This window comes from Armigeres subalbatus, unplaced genomic scaffold (assembly GCF_024139115.2).
Source record: "Armigeres subalbatus isolate Guangzhou_Male unplaced genomic scaffold, GZ_Asu_2 Contig1234, whole genome shotgun sequence".
Lineage (NCBI taxonomy): Eukaryota > Metazoa > Arthropoda > Insecta > Diptera > Culicidae > Armigeres > Armigeres subalbatus.
Window position 1 is genome coordinate 251,126 of NW_026941995.1, and position 23,073 is coordinate 274,198.

The 23,073-nt window shown below is 47.9% G+C and overlaps 3 protein-coding genes across 3 annotated transcripts; all 3 read right to left on the reverse strand.

The window, feature by feature from the left end:
• Nucleotides 1-15,784: 15,784 nt before the first annotated feature.
• Nucleotides 15,785-16,599, reverse strand: LOC134202467 (baculoviral IAP repeat-containing protein 5-like). Its single transcript, XM_062677454.1, has 3 exons — nucleotides 16,352-16,599; nucleotides 16,110-16,292; nucleotides 15,785-16,031 (listed from the first exon to the last, which is right to left on the reverse strand). Exons 1-3 carry the CDS (start codon nucleotides 16,457-16,459, stop codon nucleotides 15,894-15,896), a joined length of 429 nt encoding a protein of 142 aa, XP_062533438.1. The 5' UTR covers nucleotides 16,460-16,599; the 3' UTR covers nucleotides 15,785-15,893.
• Nucleotides 16,600-17,250: 651 nt separating this feature from the next.
• Nucleotides 17,251-19,121, reverse strand: LOC134202468 (uncharacterized). The gene is made up of 3 exons (XM_062677455.1): nucleotides 17,516-19,121; nucleotides 17,380-17,459; nucleotides 17,251-17,313 (listed from the first exon to the last, which is right to left on the reverse strand). Exon 1 carries the CDS (start codon nucleotides 19,085-19,087, stop codon nucleotides 17,714-17,716), a length of 1,374 nt encoding a protein of 457 aa, XP_062533439.1. The 5' UTR covers nucleotides 19,088-19,121; the 3' UTR covers nucleotides 17,251-17,313; nucleotides 17,380-17,459; nucleotides 17,516-17,713.
• A 96-nt stretch (nucleotides 19,122-19,217) lies between these two features.
• On the reverse strand, nucleotides 19,218-21,421 carry LOC134202469 (uncharacterized). Its single transcript, XM_062677456.1, has 2 exons — nucleotides 19,288-21,421; nucleotides 19,218-19,234 (listed from the first exon to the last, which is right to left on the reverse strand). Exons 1-2 carry the CDS (start codon nucleotides 21,419-21,421, stop codon nucleotides 19,218-19,220), a joined length of 2,151 nt encoding a protein of 716 aa, XP_062533440.1.
• Between the last annotated feature and the right edge of the window lie 1,652 nt (nucleotides 21,422-23,073).

A 23,073-nucleotide genomic window follows, 5' to 3' on the forward strand; every position in this document is an offset into this window, starting at 1 on the left:
GATTACCTTGGAGGCGTCCGCTGCAGATAGCCGAACCAATGCTACCTGTGTCCCTGCCGGACCTTTCCGTAGCTGAACGGCTGCGGTGGGCGTCTCCACTTCACACTGTCGCCGCAGTGCCGTGACGAGCTCTTCGACTTCGGTGATCTCATACAGGCCTTTAACCCTTAAATTCACCTCCGTCGTGAGTGTCCTCACCTTGACCGTCTCGCCTAGGACTTCCTCCGCCAACTTCTTGTTGGCGGCGCCCTTTTGCGAGACGCCCCGCTTCAGCTCGAGGATCATCTCGTCCATCCGGGTACGTCTTATTCGACGTGCGTCGGCGCCGAGTTCACCGAGCTTGACGTCACTCCCTAATGCCTTCAAGACGTCCGAGTACTTAGAACCTCGTCCATTTTGATGACTAGGGTATCGCCTCTGGAGCGATTGGCGCCTACCCTAGACTTCTTGCTACCCTCATTCGCCTGGGCCTTCTTTTCGGCCCTTGACGTCTTCGGTTTCCTCTTGTTCTTGACCAGGGTCCAGGAGGCGTCATCCCCCTCTATTTCCCTGGTCTGGGGCGGATGAGAGCTCTCAGCCTGCCGTAACCCCTTACCACCGTCTTTCCTGGGTGGACGGACCTTTCCAGGTCCTTCCTCCCCCGGTTTTGGAGGTACCTGACCGGGGTTCAGCTTCCCAGCCCCACTACCTTTGTTCGGGGTAGTAACCCTCCGCGTTTTGGGGCGGCCCCCAGGGAGCTCATCCCCTGGAGACTGTCTCCCCCGTTTTTGTGTCTGCTCCGTTGGAGCAGCCACCCCCGACGTGCCTGCGAATACTTGAGCTTCAGTCTGGGTAGACTTTGGCACCACCGTCTTCGCTGGCACGCCCTCGGTCGATTCGACCTTGCCCAAATCCGCGAATTCTTGGGCCTCAGTCTGGGTAGACCTCGACTCCATGGATTTCACGGGTTCGCACTTGGCCGTCCCGACCGCCGTTTCCAGCTTGGCGTCCAACATCGACTTTCGAAGTTTCAGCAAGCTCCTCTTGAGGTCCTTACTGATGTTATGCTTCGATGACGCAAAGTCGATGATGGCGTCCAGCTGTTCCGTCGCCACCTCGAAGGCCGAAAGCCCGTCACGTTTGCGGTTCATCGCCTTCGCAAGCCATGGGCCGTCAATAACCTCTACCGGCGTTTTTTTAGCCGAGAGGAAGGTTAAGTGACCCACGCTGGCGCTGCGCACTGAGCTGCCGACTATTGCCTCTGGCCTCCTAGGCGGAGACCTGAACAACCCACCTCTTGCGAAAGGGTTGTCGCCTACACTACTACCACTAGTTGAAGAATTGTCTTGGTTTTCCATTTTGATCCCACGAGTTGCTCGGGAAAAGAGGTCCACCACGCCAGAGCCCAGCATGACGCGGTAAGGGACAATTACTGTGGGGGGTGCCCAGGTACCCCACAGGCTCCGTTAAAGGCCTAGCTTATTATTTCCCCCCCCCCCTGGCCATGCATCCCCTCGGCACGGGTCGCTTGACGCCTTGGGATTAGGGGTTAGGGAAGATGGTCCCGGTCTAACTCGCAGTGGCCATGGGGAGGGGTCGTCAAGCCCTTGGACAAAGTCCCTGCTGCCCCCAGTTTGTTTGACTTGTGTGCTCACCTCGATCATGCCATGTGAGTCTGACTTGTGTGCTCACCTCTTTCATTCAGTTCGCGCTAACCAAGGATGTTAACGATCATTCAGTAATTTGCGTTCGATTATTTAGTAGTTTGTCAATAACACATTTCAGAAGCTGAATTTCAAAATATGTTGTATGGTGGACTTCTAGTGCGAAGGTTTTTCTATAACTTTGCCTAATGGTTCGTTATTAGACTTCAACTAATAACGGAGTTAGAGCGCTAGTTGCAGTAACTTAAACTAAATGATTGGAATTTTGTTATCATTTAGTCTAAGTTACTTAAACTATAGCTATAACTCCGTTACTAGTGGAATTCAAATAACGAACTATTAGACAGAGTTGTAGAAAAACCTTCGCACTAGAAGTTCAGTGAAATTCAGCTTGTGGAATATGTTATTGACAAATTACTAAATGATCGAATGCAAATTACTGAATGATCATTAGCATCCTTGGCGCTAACACATACTACTCTAGTCATTCGACCTAACTCTCTCTCTCTCTCTCTCTCTCTGGCATCCCTTATGGGACATTTTACTTAGGTTCCCACTTCTGACATACCATGTGAGTCTGACTTGAGTGCTCACCTCGCTCATACCATATGAGACTAGCTCACCTCGAACATACCATGTGAGACTGATTTGTGTGCTCATTCCTTTCATACCATGTGAGACTGACTTGGATGCTCAACCACACTCCTCTGCCACGCCGCGGGGTATCAGTAGTCATAGGCGTGTGCAGTCCATGCATACATCTATTCATTCACACTTCTGCCATGCTTCGAGGTGACGATCTCGGTTGCCACCCGCTGCGCACTTACCTCTGCATGGGCAGACCATTCACACACTTCTCTGCGTTCGGTACTTTTCGCTCTAACTAAACCAATCACAAGTTAGTACTGCTTGTCGATTGCTGCTCCGCGCGCTAGATTCTTTGCAAGCTGCAGGCAATCTGCGTTCCACTTCTCCACCGCTTGACACTTCCTCTGGAAAAGGTTATCCGGAGTTGTGTCCCAGCCGCAAACGTCTAGCATTGCTCTTTTTTCGACGTCGAAGCGAGGACATACGAACAGTATGTGCTCTGCAGTTTCGTCAGCACCTGGGCAGTCAAGGCAGACGGGGACCTCCGCGTGACCAAACCTGTGGTGGTGCAATGGCCTGACAGGAATTGTGTCAGATGGAAATGAACTTTCCCAATGGGGTCTCCCCACCCAGCTTGATATGTTAGGAATCAGCCGGTGGGTTTACCTACCTTTCGAGGAGTTATTCCACTCGCGCTGCCATCTGGCAACCGAAGTCACCCTGGTACGCTCGCGGGCTCCTCTGATGCCACGTATGTAGCTTAAAACACTCCTCGTCTTCCCGGATGACCAGCCCGACTGGCATCATACTATAGATTTTAGGGCGACTTGCAGACAACCATGAAAAGACACGTCTGATCAGTTGAAGAGCTTGTTTATTAATAATCAATATTTGATGAAGACGTTACCAAGTGAAAAGTGATAGCACAGTCAACAGCTCCTTCGATTGCTTTTAACACCCCCTCTTGTTGACTTGCTTGAAATATTACAATAAACCGATCCTTTTTCGAAATTTTTGAAATATAGCTGAAGGTAAAGATTTGGTCAGCATATCTGCCTCCTCATCGTGTGTTGGCACGTAATTGATCTTGATTTTTTCTTGTTTCACAGCATCACGGATAAAATGATATTTTACATCAATGTGCTTAACTCGTTTTGTTTCTTCGGTTTTGGACATAGCAATTGCACCTTGATTATCCTCCGAAATTGGTATTGGAAAGATTGTTTTAGTTGGCAGTAAATCGTTCAACAGCCCTCCCAACCAAATAGCTTCACTGGAACAGGCACTCATGGCCACATATTCTGCTTTTGTTGACGACATCGCAACGGACTGCTGCTTCTTCGATGACCAAATTACTGTATTTCCATAAACCTTTAGTAAATATCCTGAAACGCATTTTCTGTCTACTTCATCACTTGCATAATCAGCATCAGCAAAGGCATGAACAATAGGCTGATAGTTTCTTTTGTAGTATGTTAGTTTCATAGTTTTAGTTCCTTGCAAGTACCTCAAAACACGTTTTGCTTGTTGCCAATGTGGTTCGCCAGCTGCATCTTGAAATCGAGCCAAATATCCAACAATATAACATAAATCAGGTCTGGTTCCCATCATTATGTACATCAAACCACCAATTAACTCGCGGTATGGATTTTTGCTGTTACTTTCATATTTGTTTAACTGCAGGTTTGGTTCCGCTGGGGTTTTGACTGGGTTACACTGCTCCATTCCAAAACGTTGTAGAAGTTTATCAATTTGACCCGTTTGAGAAAGTGACAATGAACCTGCTGCTACATTATGCTCAACCTTGATGCCCAAGAAATGATGTACTTCGCCCATGTCAGCCATTTCGAATTCTTGTTTCAATTTATCTTGAATATCTCGCACGGCTCCAGTGTCTTGTCCAGCAATAAGAAGATCATCAACGTAAATGATAAGATATACCGCATCTTTTCCTCCACTCTTCACATACAAGCAATAATCATGGCGGGAACGACGGAAGCCAAGGCTGATCAAAAATTCGTTAAATCGATTGTTCCAACACCTAGATGATTGTTTTAGACCATACAATGAACGTTTCAAAAGACACACCTCTCCTGGAACTGCAGCTACCCCCTCTGGAACGGCCATGTAAACCTTCTCACGTAATTGGCCGTTTGAGAATGCTGTCCTGACATCCATTTGGAAAATTGATAAATCGAATTCATTAGCTAATGCCTGTAAAGTCCTAATCGTTGCAAGCTTTGCCACCGGAGCAAAAGATTCTTCGTAGTCCAATTGCTTTCGCTGCATGAATTCTTTTCGTCACTAGCCTCGCTTTGTACCTCACAGGATTTCCATCTACATCTGTTTTGATAGTAACCCATTTACATGGAACCAGTGAAACAGTATCAAGACATCTAACGAACTCCCACGTGTTATTTTTAACAAGAGACATCAATTCCTCGTCAACGGCACGTTTCCAATGAATTTGGTTTAAGTGACCTTCAATTTCAGAATATTTTGACGGAATCTCTGAATCTTTAACAGCAGCAGAAAAAGCTCGATAGGAAGAAACAAAATCATGCAACCAACCTGGTCTCCGGCACTCCCGACCACTAGACCTCGGAACATTCTCCTCTTGAGAGTTCCCATTTAATTGTGGTGGGAGTGCATCTTGTTCTTCCTCATCATTTTGCTGACCGTCTATCTCGTTCGTTACAATATTTACTACAGGAACACTTATTGGTTTTTGTTTCAATGTTGGAAATTCATCAGACACAGTTATTATAGATGGCCGCACATCATCTTCTTTGTATGGAAATGCTGATTCGTTGAACTTCACATCGCGGGCAACAAACATTTTTTGATTTTCACGATCCCATAGCCGATAACCGTTTGGAGCGTACCCTAACATTACACACCGTTGTCCTGTTGGATCGAGTTTTCCGCGTTTCTGCTTTGGGATCCAGGAGAATCCGAGGCAACCAAACACTCTTAGTTTACTAACATCAGGTTTCTGTCCATTCCAGTACTCCGCAGGCGTGGCCAGATCTTTCAAAGCTTCACAAGGACTTCTGTTGGTTACGTATACTGAATTCAAAATAGCTTCTCCCCAAAACGTCTTTGGCGCACCAGATGATACTAACATAGCTCTCATCTTTTCTACTATAGTACGATTGAATCTTTCTGCTACCCCATTTAACTGTGGTGTGTATTTTTTTTTTTTTTACAAGGGAGAATGCATTTACACACTAACCCAGTACACGTGCATTGTAGTTGCCAAACTACCACACGGAAGTGTACTGGAGTGTCTGACTCGACCATACCGGTAATACCGACTAAACTCCCTTGGGCTCCACCATCGTTTCCCCCAGGAACTACCTCCCAGTACTACTTCTGGGGGATGGCAGTACTAAACGTACTCGCTCGTTCTCGCTCACACAGGCACCCGTCCCGTGCAGAGACTGACTTGGGTGCTCGCTCTATCGCACCCTCAAACACACCCTACATACTCTGTTGCACCTCTGTCATGCCGTGCAGGTCTAACTTGTGTGCCCACCCTTCTCATGCCATGTGGGTCTAACTTGTGTGCCCACCCAAACCCTTGATTCATGCTCATACACTCCATGCTTGCACACACGCTAACGCTCCTATGGGTCTGACTTGTGTGCCCACTCTTCTCATGCCGTGCGGGACTATCTTTTGTGCCCACCCTTCTCATGCCGTGTGGGACTAATTCTATGCCCACCTTTATCGTACCATGTGAGACTGCTCACCTCTTTCATTCAGTTCGCGCTGACACATACTACTCGAGTCATTCGACCTAACACTCCCTCTGGCATCCCTTGTGGGACTCTTCGCTTAGGTTCCCACTTCTGACATACCATGTGAGTCTGACTCACCTCATTCATGCCATATGAGACTAGCTCAACACGACTCAACTCATTCCTTTCGTACCATGTGAGACTGACTTGGATGCTCCCCACTCCTCTGCCACGCCGCGAGGTATCAGTAGTCGTAGGAACCAACATTCCTGCGCTACTCCCAGCGCGGCGTGTGCAGTCCATACATACGCCTATTCATTCACCCTTCTGCCATGCTTCGAGGTGACGATCTCGGTTGCCACCCGCTGCGCCATTACCTCTGCATGGGCAGACCATTCACACACTTCTTCGCGTTCGGCACTTTCGCTCTAACTTACCAATCACAAGTTAGTCATGCTTGTCGATTGTTGCTCGGCGCGCCAGATTCTCTGCAAGCTGCAGGCAATCTGAGTGGTTGCAGTCGAGACTGCGTTCCACTTCTCCACCGCTTGACACATCCTTTGGATAAGATTATCCGGAGTTGTGTCCCGGCCTCAAACGTCTAGCATTGCTCTTCTTTCGACGTCGAAACGAGGACATACGAACAGTATGTGCTCTGCAGTTTCGTCAACACCTGGGCAGTCAGGGGCAGACGGAGACCTCCGCGTGCCCAAACCTGTGGTGGTACTGTCGGAAACAGCCATGGCCTGACAGGAATTGTGTCAGATGGAAGTGAACCTCCCCATGGGGTCTCCCCACCCAGCTTGATATGTTAGGAATCAGCCGGTGGGTCCACCTACCTTTCGAGGAGTTATCCCACTCGCGCTGCCATCTGGCAACCGAAGTCACCCTGGTACGCTCGCGGGCTCCTCTGGTGCCACGTAGGTCAAAACACTCCTCGTCCTCCCGGATGACCAGCCCGACTGGCATCATACTCGCTATCACGCAGGATGCGTCGCGCGATACCGTGCGGTAGGCCGATATCACCCTGAGACACATCAAGCGGTAGGTGCTCTCCAGTTTCTGCAGGTAACTGGTTACCCCCAGTGCTTTTGCCCAGGACGGGCCGCCGTACCTAAGAATAGATGCGGCAACGCCTGCCAGTAGCCTACGTCTACTGGCGCACACCTTGGAGCTGTTGGACATCATCCTCGATAATGCCGCCACAGCAGTCGAAGCCTTCTTGCACGCATATTCGACATGGCTACCGAAGGTAAGCTTGTCGTCTATGATGACCCCAAGAATCTTCAGACTCCGCTTTGAAGTGATCGCGACGTCTCCCACGTGTACAACTGCATGTTGTGCCGACTTACGGTTGCTGACGATAACCACCTCCGTCTTATGTTGAGCGAGCTCAAGGCCTCTCGCACTCATCCAGTCCGCCACAGTGCTGATCGCGTGTTCTGCGGTTAGCTCTACTTCGGGGATTGACTCCCCGTAGACCTCTAGGGTTACATCGTCAGCAAAGCCGACGATCTTCACACCAGGAGGAACTTTAGCTTCAGAACCCCGTCATACATCAGGTTCCATAGTACCGGACCCAGGATTGACCCTTGCGGGACTCCTGCGGTAATAGGAACACTTTTCTGACCGGCATCGGTCTCGTATAGCAGCACACGGTTCTGGAAGTAGCATTCCAAGATCTGGTACAGTCCCACCGGCAGGCTAAGCCGGTGTAACGAGAGCGCGATGGCATCCCAGCTTGCGCTGTTGAATGCGTTCTTCACGTCCAGTGTCACCAACGCACAGTATCGAATTCCTCGCCTTTTCCGTTGGATCGCTACCTCTGCAGTCTTGAGGACTGAATTGATAGCGTCCACCGTGGACTTACCCTTCCGAAAACCAAACTGGTTACTCGACAGGCCATCCGTACCCTCTGCGTACGGGGTGAGCCTGTTGAGGATGATCCTCTCGAGCAGTTTACCCGTCGTGTCGATCAGGCAAATTGGTCTGTACGCCGATGGGTCACCCGGAAGGCTTCCGGCCTTCGGCAGCAGTACCAACTTCTGCCTTTTCCATCTCTCAGGAAACAACACTCATCCAGGCATCTCTGCATAGCTAACCTGAACATGTTCGGGTTCGCTATGATCGCTGCCTTAAGTGCACTGTTTGGAACTCCATCGGGGCCTGGAGCTTTGTTCATCGCAAGGGTGTTAGCCACTGCGAGTAACTCTTCGTTCATCACCGGAGCCACCATTTCGGCCACACTCCCAGCGCCTTGCAGCGCAGGAGGAGGCCAGGGACTTGTGGCTCGGGACGGAAAGAGTACTTCGATAATCCTCGCCAACCGGTCCGGTGACCGTTCGGGGGGTGAAGAGCCCCCTTTGGTCTTGGCCATCACGATCCTATAGGCGTCACCCCACGGATTCGCATTGGCACCCTCGCACAGGTTGTCGAAGCACGCTCTCTTGCTGCTCTTGATGGCCTTGTTAAGGGCCAGTCTCGCAGCTTGAAACACTTCCCGGCGGACCGCTCTTTCCTCCTCGATGCGGGCTCGTTGCGTCCTACGTCTAGCCTTGAAGCAGGCTGATCGTAGGGCTGCAATTTCGGCACTCCACCAGTATACCGGGCGTCTGCCATTTCTTGGCAGGGCTTTCCTCGGCATAGTAGCGTCGCACGCGCGTGATAGGACAGCTATCAGCGCATCCCCGCTTAGACTGTCGGTGTTGGCCTCCAGTCCCAGGGCCGCGGTGAAAACTTCGCTGTCGAAGTGATTGGTCTTCCACCCACGGACCTGACAGGGATCACCCGCCCTCGGACGCTGCACACCATAGTTGATCTTGGAGCGAATTGCTAGGTGATCACTATGGGTATAGCCCTCGTCTACCCTCCAGTCCAGGTCCGAGACCAGACTAGGGCTGACAAACGTTACATCTATCCATGACTCGGCCCCATTCCTACGGAATGTGCTACTGGCTCCGTCATTGACAAGCACTGAGTCGAGTTTTGCAAGTGCCTCGAGTAACGCTTGTCCCCTGATTGGTGCAGCGGCTGCCCCATTCCACTGCCCAAGCATTAAAGTCTCCCGCTATAACGAACGGGCTCCGACCTACTATGTCGGCCGATTGCCTGTCGTTCATCTGGTTGAACTGTTCCATTGGCCACCTTGGTGGGGCGTAGCAGCTACAATAGAACACCCCGTTGATCTTGGCTATCGCGACACCCTCCGCGGAGGAGTGTACAACCTCTTGAACGGGGTACCTTCCCGTTGTGCAGATTGCCGCCGACCTAGACCCGTCCGCCACCCAGTTGCCGTTGCCGGCAGGGACGTTGTACGGGTCGGACAGGAGGGCGACATCAATCCTCGACTCCGAGACCGCCTGCCACAGCAGCTGCTGGGCAGGTTGATTCAGATTCAGCTGTGTTACTTGCACGGCTTTTTCCGATTGGCTTCTCCGAAGGGACACGCAGGCCCGCCCATAGCATGGTTCCGGGCCTGCTTCATTGGCGCAGATAAGGCACCTAGGTGCCTTGTCGCATTCCTGTGCTTTGTGTCCCTCCTCGCCGCAGCGACGACACATCTTGCTTCGGTCTGGGCCCTTGCAGTCATAAGACTTGTGCCCGGACTCAAGGCACCGGTAGCACCTGTCCACTGAAGGTGGCTGGAGCACGCTTACTGGGCATACTGACCAGCCGATCTTCAGCTTCCCTTTCTCGATGACCTTTTTGGCGTCAGCCACCGGTAGTCTGAGATAGGCTACCTGCGTACCAAAGAATCCCCCTCTTAGACGTACAGAGGACCGCTCACCCTCTGTGCCGCACTGCTCTTTGACGGCAGAGACGACGTCTTCCGCGGTCGTGACCTCATCCAGCTGCTTACACTGGGGGACACTTCCGAACCCAACGACCTAACCTGAGCGCCGTCACCCAAGACCTCCTGGGCAAGCTTTTTGTAAGCCACCCCGCTGGATTGCGCGCCACGCTTCAGTACCAAGATCATTTCACCGTTCTTGGTACGTCTAACGCTGCGCACGTCCTGGCCCAGGGCCGATAGGCTATCGGCCGCTCGCAGCGATTTAAGGACATCGGCGTATTTGTCCTTGTCGGTTTTCACCAACAAGGCCTCGCCTCTGTCTCTCACTTTCTTCATTGGTCGAGGGGTGTTCGACTTCCGCCCCTACTGACCAGTTGCCAAGGATTCGCATCCCCTTCGGCGGGTACCGATGGCTGGCTGGGGCCAGCTTGTGGCTCAGCAACTTGTGCCTGTCTAGTGCCTTTCGCCTTCTTGGGCATACGCCCTTCAGGCTCCGGTGCACCATCCAGGCGACGCTTCGCCTTAATGGTAGCGCGTTTGGGTCGCTTCTTACTTGGCGTTTTCTTGCCCTCACTGGCCGTAAGGGCGGTCGCCTCTTTCGCCGCAGTAACACCGCTAGGGGAGGAGAGGGCCTTGGTCTGCGTACCTTTGGCTACCCTCTCTGCTTCCGCTACACGCCTGATATAAGCGACCTGTTCTTGTCTTGCGACACGAACAGCTCGCCGGAGCACCAACAGGCTCTGCTTAAGCTCCTTGTTGGTGTTCTGCCTGCCGCTTACGAACTCGATGATCTCATCGAGTTGCTCGGCCACCACCCGTATCCCTGGTAGTGGCTCGTCAGGCGTGCAGGCAGGGCTACTCCCCACCACCACTGGAGACTCTTCGGTACTGCCAATAGCAGCAGCCGTCACTCCACTTGCCCCCTCTTTAATAGGGGACCTCGCTAGACCCCTTTTGGCAAAGGGGTCCGTCACCTCCAACTCCAAAGATAGGTTTCGTTCAATACTCATTTCTTATGGGTCCCCCTTGCGGCTGCCGCCGAATCCTACTGGAGTAGTCGCCTTTAGTGATCCCATGGTTATCTATGCCTGCCTTGCGGCAAGCAGGGAGGCCATGCGAGGGTTGACACTTGCGTGTTCAGAGCCAGATCAGCGCAAGTCAGGAAAGGGCATCTGAGCCTACTCCCCCCCAGTAGGCAAAACTGGATGGCAGGATTGGGCAGCGTGCTACAAGGCCCGCCACGGTTTTATGGGACGGAAGACAGCCTAGCCATTAGCCCACTCGCCGTTTCGAGTCAGTGTCACCCGACCCTACTAAGAGAGTAGAATGTCAGACTGCCAGCCCTCACTTCACAATATAACAATATCCAAATACGAAACCAGTACACGCAACCAGTATGTCATAATCAGGGTCTTACTGATATCAACCCTGATGTGCCAGTGGCACTCTCTGGGCTTGTGCTTTTGAAGCGGCACACAGTCGCTTTGATAGAGTCTGCTTACGGGCACTTGTGGTTTTTTGGGAGGGATTTTAGCAGAGCCCACTGCTAAATCCCACCACGCCCTAGGCAGTTCTCCCTGACTCACAGACAGCTGGGGAGGGGTCGTCAAGCCCTTGGACATGGTCCCTGCTGCCCCCAACTGTGGTGTGTATGCGACTGTGGACTCCACCTGTACTCCTTGTTTTTCATAAAAAAAATAACTGTTCATTTGAGAAATATTCGCTACCCAAATCACACCTCAGAGTTTCACATTTTCTTTCCAAATTTGGCAGTAACCATAGCTTCATATACTTTGAAATAATGAAATACTTGGTTCTTGTTACTCATCAGAAATACAACAGCGTAATGAGAAAAATCATCGATGAAACTAACAAAATATTTTTTATCGCCGTATGTAGGAGCTTTCCGCAAACATCCGTGTGAATTATTTCTAAAGGTCGACTCGTCGACCTATCTAATCGCCAATCTCACCAACTTATTCTTCATACAAGGCTCGCAGAAAAATTCTTAACATTTTTTTAACGAATCTAAACCAACGACCATTGCAGATTTCTTCAGCTTTTCTAAGTTCTTGAATCCTAGATGTCCATACCTTTGGTGCAATAACGCAGTTTGACTTTCGTAATTCTCTTGTGACATCAGAGCAGTATCTTTCTTATTGTTCCACATCCGAAAATAATACAAATTTCCTCTAACTTGAGCTCTACCCACTAAACGATTGCCTTGCATCATAACTGCCTTTTCAGCTTGAAAATCAACCGTCACTCCAGCCTGCACTAGCTTTCTCAGTGATGAAAGATTGAACGTGAGATTCGGTACATAAACAACTTCTCCTACTTTAAATGCTAATGTCTCTCCATAAATTACTGATCTTCCTGACACAGTGCCACCTTTTGTAGCCCACATGCTTTCACCATCCTTTGCGCAATCGATCTTCACAGTTTCTGGTAAGTCTTCAAGTACATCAAATAAATCTTTTTCATTGACCATATGCCGACTGGCACCGCTGTGTATAATCCACTCCAACTCGTTTTCAGTTCCCGCTTTCTCGCTTTCTGTCATCATCAGTGCAACTTCCCGATCTATTGGTATCTCAGCTACATGGGCTCTGCCAGTTTTCTCAATCATTTTTGAACATTCGAATTGCCTATGTCCAAATTCCCCACATCCAAAACACTTTCCCGGAAACGCTCTATTTATACTTCTGTACAATCCAGACCTTGCTTCACCATGACCGGTTCCATAGTCTTCGTCTCTTCCAATTCGCCGTGACTTGGCGGCCAAAACAGCTTCACTATGCCGCTCATGAACCTCTTCTCTTCCAGCTCTCTTTTGCTCCTCCGCCAATAATCTAGCTTTCACAACATCTATTTTAAGTTCTTCGCCTTTCAGATTTTCCAAAGCAGTTGTAACTGTATCATACACGGCAGGTAGTGTCATAAACAGCTGACTGATAACATCCTTTTCACACATCTCCGATCCTGCGTTCTTGAGTTGGCGAATAAGTTCATCAAACTTGCAAAAATGCTCCTTCAACGATCCTCCTTCTGGCATCTTGAGATTATGTAGGCAACGTCGGATGAAATTCAAGGCAGCAAATCCAGTTTTTCCGAAGGTCCTCTTCAAACTTTCCCAAACTTTTGGCCGAGTTCATATCCCGAACATGTTCTAGATGACTGTCAGCAATATAGGATACAATCAAGGCTTTGGCTTTTTCATCTCGCTCCTGGTAGCTTGCCTTTTCTTCCGCCGTAGCTTCATTTGATGGTGGTTCGTCAACGATCGCCTTTTTTACTCCATGCGCTGCCAATTGGGTTTCAACCCGGAATAGCCAGGTATCAAAACCCTCTCCAGAAAACTGCGTAATTCCTGCTTTCTGAGCTGTAGACGCCATTTCCACTTCTTTAATCGGAACAATATGCTGGGCCCACAACCTATAGATTTTAGGGCGACTTGCAGACAACCATGAAAAGACACGTCTGATCAGTTGAAGAGCTTGTTCATTAATAATCACAGTGGCGTTTCCCTAACCTCAATCTACCTGTGCACTGGCTTTAAATTTAAGGAATTGGTATGTGGAAATGCATAGAATTACTAGATTTTGATTAGTTTAAATGTCTCTGATAATTTTATTTTTCATTTAGGCTGTCAAAATATCAGAATTTTCATTTTTTGGGTCAGTGCACAGGTAAAAAGTGAGGTTACGCGACGCCACTGAATAATCAATATTTGATGAAGACGTTACCAAGTGAAAAGTGATAGCACAGTCAACAGCTCCTTCGATTGCTTTTAACACATACTCGCTATCACGCAGGACGCGTCGTGCGATCGGACCTTTTTTTTTTTTTTACAAGGGAGAATGCATTTACACACTAACCCAGTACACGTGCATTGTAGTTGCCAAACTACCACACGGAAGTGTACTGGAGTGTCGGACTCGACCATACCGGTAATACCGACTAAACTCCCTTGGGCTCCACCATCGTTTCCCCCAGGAACTACCTCGCAGTATTACTTCTGGGAGGATGGCAGTACTAAGCGTACTCGCTCATTATCGCTCACACAGGCACTCGTCCCACGCGAGACTGACTTGGGTGCTCGCACACCATTCACTCCATTTGAGTCTTACTTGGATGCTCTCCCGGGCGCTCCGCTGCCATGCCTCGAGGTGTCAATAGCGGTAACTGCCTGGGCCTACAGATATTACGCTACGACACTCCTGCCTCAGCACGAGCAGATCAATCACACCACTGCCGAAGCAGACCACACGCTACCCTGCCGAAGCAGGGACACTCCCCATGCACCACATGTGCACAACTGTAGGTGTGTGGGTACAACCCACTGCTACCCTGCCGCCGAAGCAGCTTCTCCAAAGACCATTCGCTCCATGTGACCCTTATTCGGTGCTCACTCTAACACTCCACTGCCATGCCTCGAGGTGTCGATCTCGGTGTCGATAGCGGTATGTAGTGACCAATCAACGATACTACGCTACGACACTCCTACCTCAGCATGTGCAGTCCATACTCAGACTTCTGCTGCGCTTCGAGGTGACAATAGCGGTGACGCGCTATGACACTCCTGCCTCAGCACAAACAGATCACTCACTCCCTGCCGAAGCAGCTCACGCGCTACCCTACCGAAGTAGGGACACTCCCCATGCCAATTGGCACTCCCTGGGCTTGTGCTTTTGAAGCGGCACACAGTCGCTTTGATAGAGTCTGATTACGGGCACTTGTGGTTTTTTTTGGGAGGGATTTTAGCAGAGCCCACTGCTAAATCCCACCACGCCCTAGGCAGTTCTCCCTGACTCGCAGACAGCTGGGGAGGGGTCGTCAAGCCCTTGGACATGGTCCATGCTGTCCCTGCTGTCACTGCTACCCCCTCGATCGATCGGCCCTTGGCACCACCGGAAGTGTACAGGACTTATAAGTAAGTAAACTAACAAATACCAATTTAATGTCGACAATGAAGTTCAATCGGATGTTTGCATTGTGTTTTGGTGGTATGTAAGAAAATAAGTTCAAAAGTACCATTTACCAATGCTTCAAATCGAGGTACAATTATCGATCGATTCTTACTCTTTAGCGAGTTTTTACCAATTGATAATTTGGATATGTGATCGCTTGAGAGTGTTGTTCGTTCTTGATTATTTGAAAATTTTATTTTTATCATCCTTTTCAAATGTTGGTCTAAAAATTGTATATGTAAATCACCAGGTAATGCCTAATGCTCATTCAATCTCAGGCGCACAGGATAAACAACGAAAACAGATTCACCTTGGGCTTGAAAAACGCTTGCTTTGGTCTCATCAAACAGAAAAGTCGTAAACCTGCGATTTCTAAAAACTTCCGAAAGAATTCCTGGAGGAACTACTGGTGGAATTCCTGAACAAATTTTGGAGGAACTACTAGTGCAGGGTGGCCACTCAATTTCCGTTTTCCAATTCCCGATTTTTTCCCGGTTTTCCTGATTCATATTTTGAAATTTTCCCGACTGAGGTGTATCGATATAGGAAACGGTTCTTGAAGGGTACATGTTTGAATTTATTCAACAACTCCAGCACCCTACTGTGGAAAAATCTGTCAGAAACAAAGCTTCCAAAAAAGTTCTATCTCAATATTATATGATGGCTCATATGAAACATTCTAACAATGCCTTCTAAATGAGAGCTCTTCGTTCTAAATTAAATTCCAGAGTTACAAAAAATTGGAAGGATCAGGACAAGACGAGAAATATTGAACACAAAACTATCTCCAAAGCTCGTTTCACGAAATTCGTGTAAACAAACCCTAACGTATATACATTCCTCTACTTGTGCTTACATTCCTATTATCGCATTATCAAACCCTGTTTTGAATGATATCCTTGAATTAGGCAGCCTGCCGTCACAGCTGCTAGTTTAGGGTAAAGGTGGAAAGCTTTGAAATCTGCGCCAAAAATCCAAAAAACCCATCGGATGGTTTAAAACAAATAAGAAAGTTCGGATTACAATCTGCCAAAAGAGCTCATGAGATATGTCTCAAAAAATGCTTACGTTTTATTCTGCCATTACAAAACTAGTCCTTATAGTTAAATTACCTTATCATCAAGCAATCTACCGCAAATCTCAAAACCAAAACCTCTCAATTCTTCGACAACTGTTTCGTCATCTCTTTGCGCTTCTTCTCGATGTGGGCTTTGAGGCAATCTTTCAGCGAAGTGTAGCTGCTCTGAATCCGCCCCTTCAGTATGACCTCCAGAAGATTAATCATTTCTTCACACTGCACTTCCCCGAGAACATAAGAATCATCCGAATAACAAGGGTTTTATATTCCCACTCCCCATCACCGTCAACTTACCGTTAGCTCCGCCTCCGGTCGGCCGTACTTGACAAACAAGCACTGAGGAGCGTGCTTTTTGTGTTCTTCCCAGGGGTCGTCCGTTTCCTCCCATCCGTCCAGCACTTTTCCGCAAACGAAGCAAACCGAGGTGTCCTCGTCCTCCTTGTCGTCACCCTGCCAGTAGAAACCGGCTTCGGCCATCTGCAAGATTTATTTTTACGTTTGTTATTGCAATCAGCCGTCAACAGAAAGCCACCCACCTTCTGGACGTTGCACGGACTGGCACTTGAATAGGGCCACTTTTTGAAACTGTTGACTCGATCCTTCTCAAACAGGTACACCTTTTCTATGTTTTCCGCTTGTACCATTTTGATTTGTCTTGAAGAAAGTAATTATACGAAATAAAAATCAAAATTATTCGTCCGAAAGCACTCAATAATCAACCGACAACGGTTTTGAAAAACTTGCAAACGCTTCTTCTTCACGCACTCGTTTTTGAAACGCGCTGACGTTTCTGCCACCAGTGAAAAATAAATGGATGACATGTGAGAGCGTTATATAACTATTTCGACGTTACACGCATTACGATTAGCTTCACATCACCACTCCAGTGATGCCAGATTTTTTATGCATTTATGAAGATAAAATAAATGAATCTGTGAAGAAATTTTATATTTTATTGTGAAGTCATCTGAAGACTTTTCTATAAATTCGGGAATGAGGTCGTCTTAAAAATTACGCCCACGAGGGGGGGAGGAGTTCCGAGTTTTGTGACAGTTTGTAACAGAGAGAGGGAGGGGGGTTCGTCTTATGTGACGTCCATCCACAAGAAAAAAAAAATCCTGAAAGCATTTTAGGAACTATTTGCATTTTAAAAATATATTGAAACTTTTAGTAAAGAACATAACCTTGAACATAACTCACTATGTTATTGTAAAAATACTTTTCAGCAGCGCACTCGAGCCTCAAAGCAAGCATTTCCTGAGAAAAGCACGGTATGTATCGGACATAATAAGCTTTCCTCTATCAGATGAGGGAAATAGTTTTGGAGAAAAAAGGAGAGAAAAACAGCCATTAAAGTTGACTTAATGTGGGAAAAGGACCTTTCACGTCCGAAATAATGCTTCATTACTTTGACATGTTGAAATAAAACATAAGTTGTTATGAAGATGATTTCTTTTAGCGTCCCACGAAATTCGAGGTTGGATGGGAACAGCTTTAGCTGCAAATTTATTATAATTTCAATTCGTCTGTTATTTTAGTTTTACAATTCGCATAGTGTACTTACAATTTTATCAGTCTTCTCCTTTCTAATTTCCCTTAGTTTTATCAACTTTAGATTAAGCTCGAGATTAAGTAGGTAGATAACTAGATGTAAATACATAAATTAGCAACATATTTTTAGTTCATAATATTCTACTTACTATAAGCTTTATTTATTCCACAAATTCTCTTACTTATTCAATATTTAGTTTTAGATTTAGGATTAATTGTAGATAATTAGCTTTTACTGATTGAGCTACCGTATTACTTGCACTTTTGATGATATCGATACATGACATTACAGTGACATGAACTTCCCATGACATTTCTCGGCCTGTCGGTAGCTATTCGTATATGCCCTATGGTTCTTTTCTTATATCGAGATGGGTATGGTGATAATCGCCGTCACATCCCCCCACCCGTAAACCATCGTGGTCAACTTCTGGTTTCTCTCCTTTTACGACGTCGAGTAACGCCAACTTCACCGCTGGTCTCCTCAGAATTCCGCTCGCCGTCCGTACCCAGGCTTGTCGTACTCTTCCATCCTTTCCTTGTACCACCTTCTCTACCTTTCCTCTTATCCACTGGTTACGTATCTTACCGTCAACGATCAACACTAAATCCCCTTCAGCCACTTCCTTCACTTCCTCGAACCATTTTGACCTTCTGGATATCACCGGCAAATATTCCTTGATCCATCTTCTCCATACACTATCCGATAAATGCTGTGCAAGCTTCCATCCGTTTCTCAACGACGATTGATAATCTGTCGGTAATACTGGCATCTGCTTCACTCCATTTGAGCTGCCTAGTATGAAATGGTTTGGCGTTAGAGACTCCTGATCCGCCGATTCTAACGGTATGTAAGTCAGCGGACGCGAGTTGATCATTGCCTCCGCCTCTATCACAACTGTCTCCAAAACCTCATCATCCGGACGTCGCTGCGCTTCCAGTATTCCACCGATTGCTACCTTCACTGAACGAACCATCCTTTCCCATGCCCCGCCCATATGAGGAGCACCGGGAGGGTTAAACGACCAACGGGTTCTGGTGTTTGTGAAAGTTGAGGCCAGGTGTTGATGCAATTCTCCGATCTCTTGTTTCAACTGATTGTTGGCACCGACAAAATTAGTGCCATTATCGCTAAATATTTCAGCTGGTGCTCCTCGCCGGGACACAAACCTCCTTACAGCCATTACGCATGATTCTTTGGACAAACTGTATACGATCTCCAAATGCACAGCTCGAACTGTTAAGCAAGTGAATAAAGCTATCCACCGTTTAGCGTTGCTTCTTCCTATTTTCACCAGTACCGGGCCGAAGTAGTCAACTCCGACAAATGTGAATGGTCGCACATATGGAGTTACACGAACCTTTGGCAACGGTGCCATTGGAGGCGCGTTGGGAATTGCCCGACGGATTCGACAAGCCATACAATTTTCTATTACCTTGCACACAACCGAACGAAGCCTCGGGATCTCGTAGAACTGCCGCATCTCATTAACAATTGTTTCACGATTTTGGTGACAAAACCGACGGTGGAAGAAGTCCACGAGAAGAAAAGTGACCTGATGTTGTCGAGGTAGAATGACCGGATACTTAGTATGAAATGGCAGCCAGTCAGCGGTCGCAAGTCGACTTCTTTTTCGCATCACGCCAGCCTCGTCCATAAACGGCCACAACTTGTACAGTGAGCTTGACTTTGGTAGAATACCATGGACGTCTTCTGGCATCCCCTTCGACTTCTCCAGTATTTCAATTTCAGGTGAAAAACAATCAACCTGCGCTTGCATCCAAATCATTCTTTCGGAGTTCAGCAGCTCCTCTTGTGTTAAATGTCCCGAAACTAGCATTTCCTTTCGCCTAGACCGTTGAGTATTCTGGATGAATCGATACACGTATGCTATACTACGATGCAATTTCTCCCATTTACCGAATCTGCCAACATCTATCAGCTGGGTTTGGACAGTCGTATGAATATTACAAGATATCAGCTCCTCATCCGTCGGATCAATACGATCGTACCCTCCAGGCCAGAACTCTTCTGCTTCTCTGAGGAAATCCGGTCCACGAAACCACCGACTGTCGAAACTGATATGCGGACCCTTTCCCCACTTGGTCGCATCATCGGCTACATTCTGCTCTCCAGGAACCTTCCTCCATTCTGTGACATCCGTCATCGAAAGAATTTCACCGATCCGAAACCCGACGTATTGATGATACCGTCGCTGGTCGGAACGAATCCAGGCGAGAACAGTATTTGAATCGGACCATAATACACGCTTGGTTACTGGGATTGCATGCATGGAAATTACAGTATTGAGTAGACGGGATCCCAAAACTGCTGCTTGTAATTCAAGCCGTGGTATCGTCAGCATCTTCAGCGGTGCAACTTTTGATTTCGCTGCTACAAGGCTTACCGCTGGACCTCTAGATGTTTCCACTCTGAAGTACACCGCGCATGCGTAGGCATACTGACTTGCATCGACAAACACGTGGACTTGCAACTGGGAATACATGCTTTCTACAGCGTCGCGGAAATAACAACGGGGGATACGCAGAGTACTTAGCTCCGGAATCAAATCGATCCATTTTTTCCATTGCACCCAGATTGTTTCGCTGATAGGGTCATCCCAACCAATTCCAATCGACCAGATGTTCTGCATTAGAATGCGTCCGTGGATCAGGAAGAAAGCAATCAATCCCATCGGGTCGAAAAAGGTCATTACAAAGCGCAGGACTTCTCGTTTTGTGGGAATGTATGCCTTGTCGAGAACGCGTAACATGTTGTCTCTTAAAGAAAGGTTGAATGTAAAGATATCGCTAACAGGTAACCATTTCATTCCCAATACAGATTCAATCCGTTCATTCTTCTCCACACAAATAGTCTTCATTGTTTCTGATGATTCTTCACCCACTTGTGCTGCAATCATTGTATCGTTGGATAAGAAATTCCTGATTTCGAATCCACCAGCTGCGTGAATTGCTTTCACCTCCTTACCAATCTTCACTGCCTCAGCTACCGTTCCGAAGCTGTCTAGATAATCGTCCACGTAGTGACGATGGACAATGGCAGCTGCTGCTCGAGGATATTTCACTTCGAAGTCTTTGGCGTTTAGATTTTTAATAAATTGAGCGCTGCTAGGTGAACAGGAAGCACCAAAGATTGCCACGTCCATGACATAAATTACTGGATTTTGATGTGGATGGTCCCGGAATAAAAATCTCTGGAACTGACGATCTTGAGGGCGGATGAAAAATCGATGGAACATTTCCCTGATATCACCGGTAAGCGCGTACCGATACATGCGAAATTTTCCAATTACTCCCGGCAGCGATGTTAAGAAATCTGGTCCCTTCAATAGGGCTGAATTTAGAGATATGCCGTCCACTGTAGCTGCAGCGTCCCAGATTATCCTCAACTTTTCAGGCTTCTTAGGATTTATTACAATTCCCAATGGTAGATACCAACACTGATCCGGATTGGTGGAGGATAGTTCGTACTGCGTTGCCCTATGGGCGTACTGCTTCACCTCGTAGTCCCGTATCAGCAGCCTAACTCGTTCATACAGAGCTGGATCCCTTTGCAGTCGTCTTTCCAATGAACACAATCGTCTGTATGCCATGCCGTAACTGCTAGGAAATCGAACTTGATCCATCTTCCACAGGAGTCCAGTTTCAAATGCTTCACCTACTCTGCTGGTAGTTGTCTCCAGCAGCATTCTTGCGCGCTTGTTTTCATCAGACTCCAATAAGGCAGTAGTGTGAGTTACGCCGGCATTATCCAATGTTATATAGTCACGAACTAATTGGTTGAGCTCTTGCTCTTGATCGGTCCATCCTCCAAAATGAAGCCCACATACGACTGTTGTTGTTGGTGCCATCGCACATCCGTAAATGCTCCATCCAATACGGCTCTTGGCAGCTATCGGATCTGCCCACTTTCCTTCTCTTATCTTCAGAGGCACCGTGAGCTTCAAGTTGTCAAGACCAATCAAAAGCTTTGGCGATATCTTCTCGTAACTATCTATTGGTAAGCCACGCAGATGCGGATAGCGGCTACACATTACTTCGTAGTTAACGTAGTTGCGACGGAAGCAGCAATCCATCAACCATGTGAGCATTGGCCAGTTGATATTTCTTTGAAAGCTCTACACCAGATATCTCAACGCTAATACGCCTAGAGTTCGGCTCCCTGCGTTTGATATTCCCTGTCCATTGCAAGTTCAGTGGCTGCACTGGTCCCACTATTCCAAGCTGATCCGCAATCTCATCTTCCAGCAACGTAATTTTTGAACCTTCATCCACGAATGCATACACGTTCACCTCACAGTCCTTCCCATACAGTGTCACCGGGATTATTCTGAAGAAAGGTCCGTCATTTGCTCTAGACCCGTTCAGATGACTCGTAGATACCGCTTGGAATACAGTACTTGGAGAATGCAAAAGCGGATGATGTTTCAGCCGACAATTGTTGAAATTGCATTCCTTCACAGTCTTGCACGGCCATTTCCCATGGAAATTCAGGCATGATCGACAAAGCCCATTCTGCTGAACCAGATTCAGTCGTTCACTGAGGTTCATAGCCTTGAATCGACCACAATCCGCCACCCGATGTCCTTCTGTCTTGCAAATTGCACATGGTTTTTTTGGCGATCTAATGCTAGAAGTACTGCTGCTAGTCGCACGAACCACAGGTGATGCAACCAATTCCGTATGCGTCTGAACAAATGCTCGTTCCTTGGGCTTCAGCTTTTGCTTCTGCGTCTTCTCGCTGCTGGGAAAATCATCTGCAACTTCGTAGGCCAGTTCAACCAGAGATGACATAAACTGCCCAAACGATCTCAGGTCCACATCAAGTCGCATACTCTTGTAGGCTGACCACTTGAGTTTATACTCCACAGGCAACTTCCCAACAAGATCATGTAACAGTGATGGGTTATTTAGATGAGCCTGTTGCCCCGCATTCTTCAGGTGCTGCACCAAATTATCGACCATTAATCCGAATTCAATGATTGCATCCAAGTCATTAATCCTTAGAGAAGGCTGTCGACGAACTCGTTCTACCATAGAGCGAATTAATGTTTCTGGCCTACCGTACCGCATCTCTAACGTGCGGATCACATGTGGAACACTAGCTGGGCACAGAAGTCTGCTGCGAACTGCCTCGAGAGCTGGACCTTTGAGGCAGCGTTGAAGACGAATAAGGTTTTCATCGTCAGAGAATCCGCAAGTAGCCGTCGAACGTCGGAAATTGCTTATCCAAATCGGCCATTCTTCCGGGTTTCCCGAAAAAACAGGCAGATCTTTTCCCATCACCTGCCTGGCAGCCAACTGTCGATGTGTTGGGCCATCGACATACTCTTCCTCGTTGTTGCACCCTGAGTTGGCGGACACATCGCATCTTGGATCCGGGCGTCTGATCCGGTCTCCAATTCTCGTTCTGCTTTGGCCTATTCCTGCTTGAACGTGACGGTCATCGCTTATATTTCGCAGTGGTGGGTCGTTTCGCATCATGTTACTACTGCTTTCTGGTATTATCGCCTCGCTCACATTTGGCAAACTGCATGCACCTTCTTCGTGTTCACCAGTCAAATCACGATTTTCCCAAGCACCATTACGACCGACACTTCCCGCTAGCCTTTGGTTTTGACCGGCAGAATTGGCACGGTTAACCAAAGCTTCTCCCACATTCAATAGGTCAAACTCATCAACGAAA

What these genes read in the sequence shown, in the direction of transcription:
- LOC134202467 (XM_062677454.1), bottom strand. Translation starts at nt 16,459, where the DNA reads ATGGTACAAGCGGAAAACATAGAAAAGGTGTACCTGTTTGAGAAGGAT. An exon ending in GTCCGTGCAACGTCCAGAAG is followed by an intron (nt 16,293 to 16,351) that starts GTGGGTGGCTTT and finishes TAAATCTTGCAG; the next exon opens with ATGGCCGAAGCCGGTTTCTA. An exon ending in GACCGGAGGCGGAGCTAACG is followed by an intron (nt 16,032 to 16,109) that starts GTAAGTTGACGG and finishes GGGGAAGTGCAG; the next exon opens with TGTGAAGAAATGATTAATCT.
- LOC134202468 (XM_062677455.1), bottom strand. Translation starts at nt 19,087, where the DNA reads ATGCCAGAAGACGTCCATGGTATTCTACCAAAGTCAAGCTCACTGTAC.
- LOC134202469 (XM_062677456.1), bottom strand. Translation starts at nt 21,421, where the DNA reads ATGTGTAGCCGCTATCCGCATCTGCGTGGCTTACCAATAGATAGTTAC.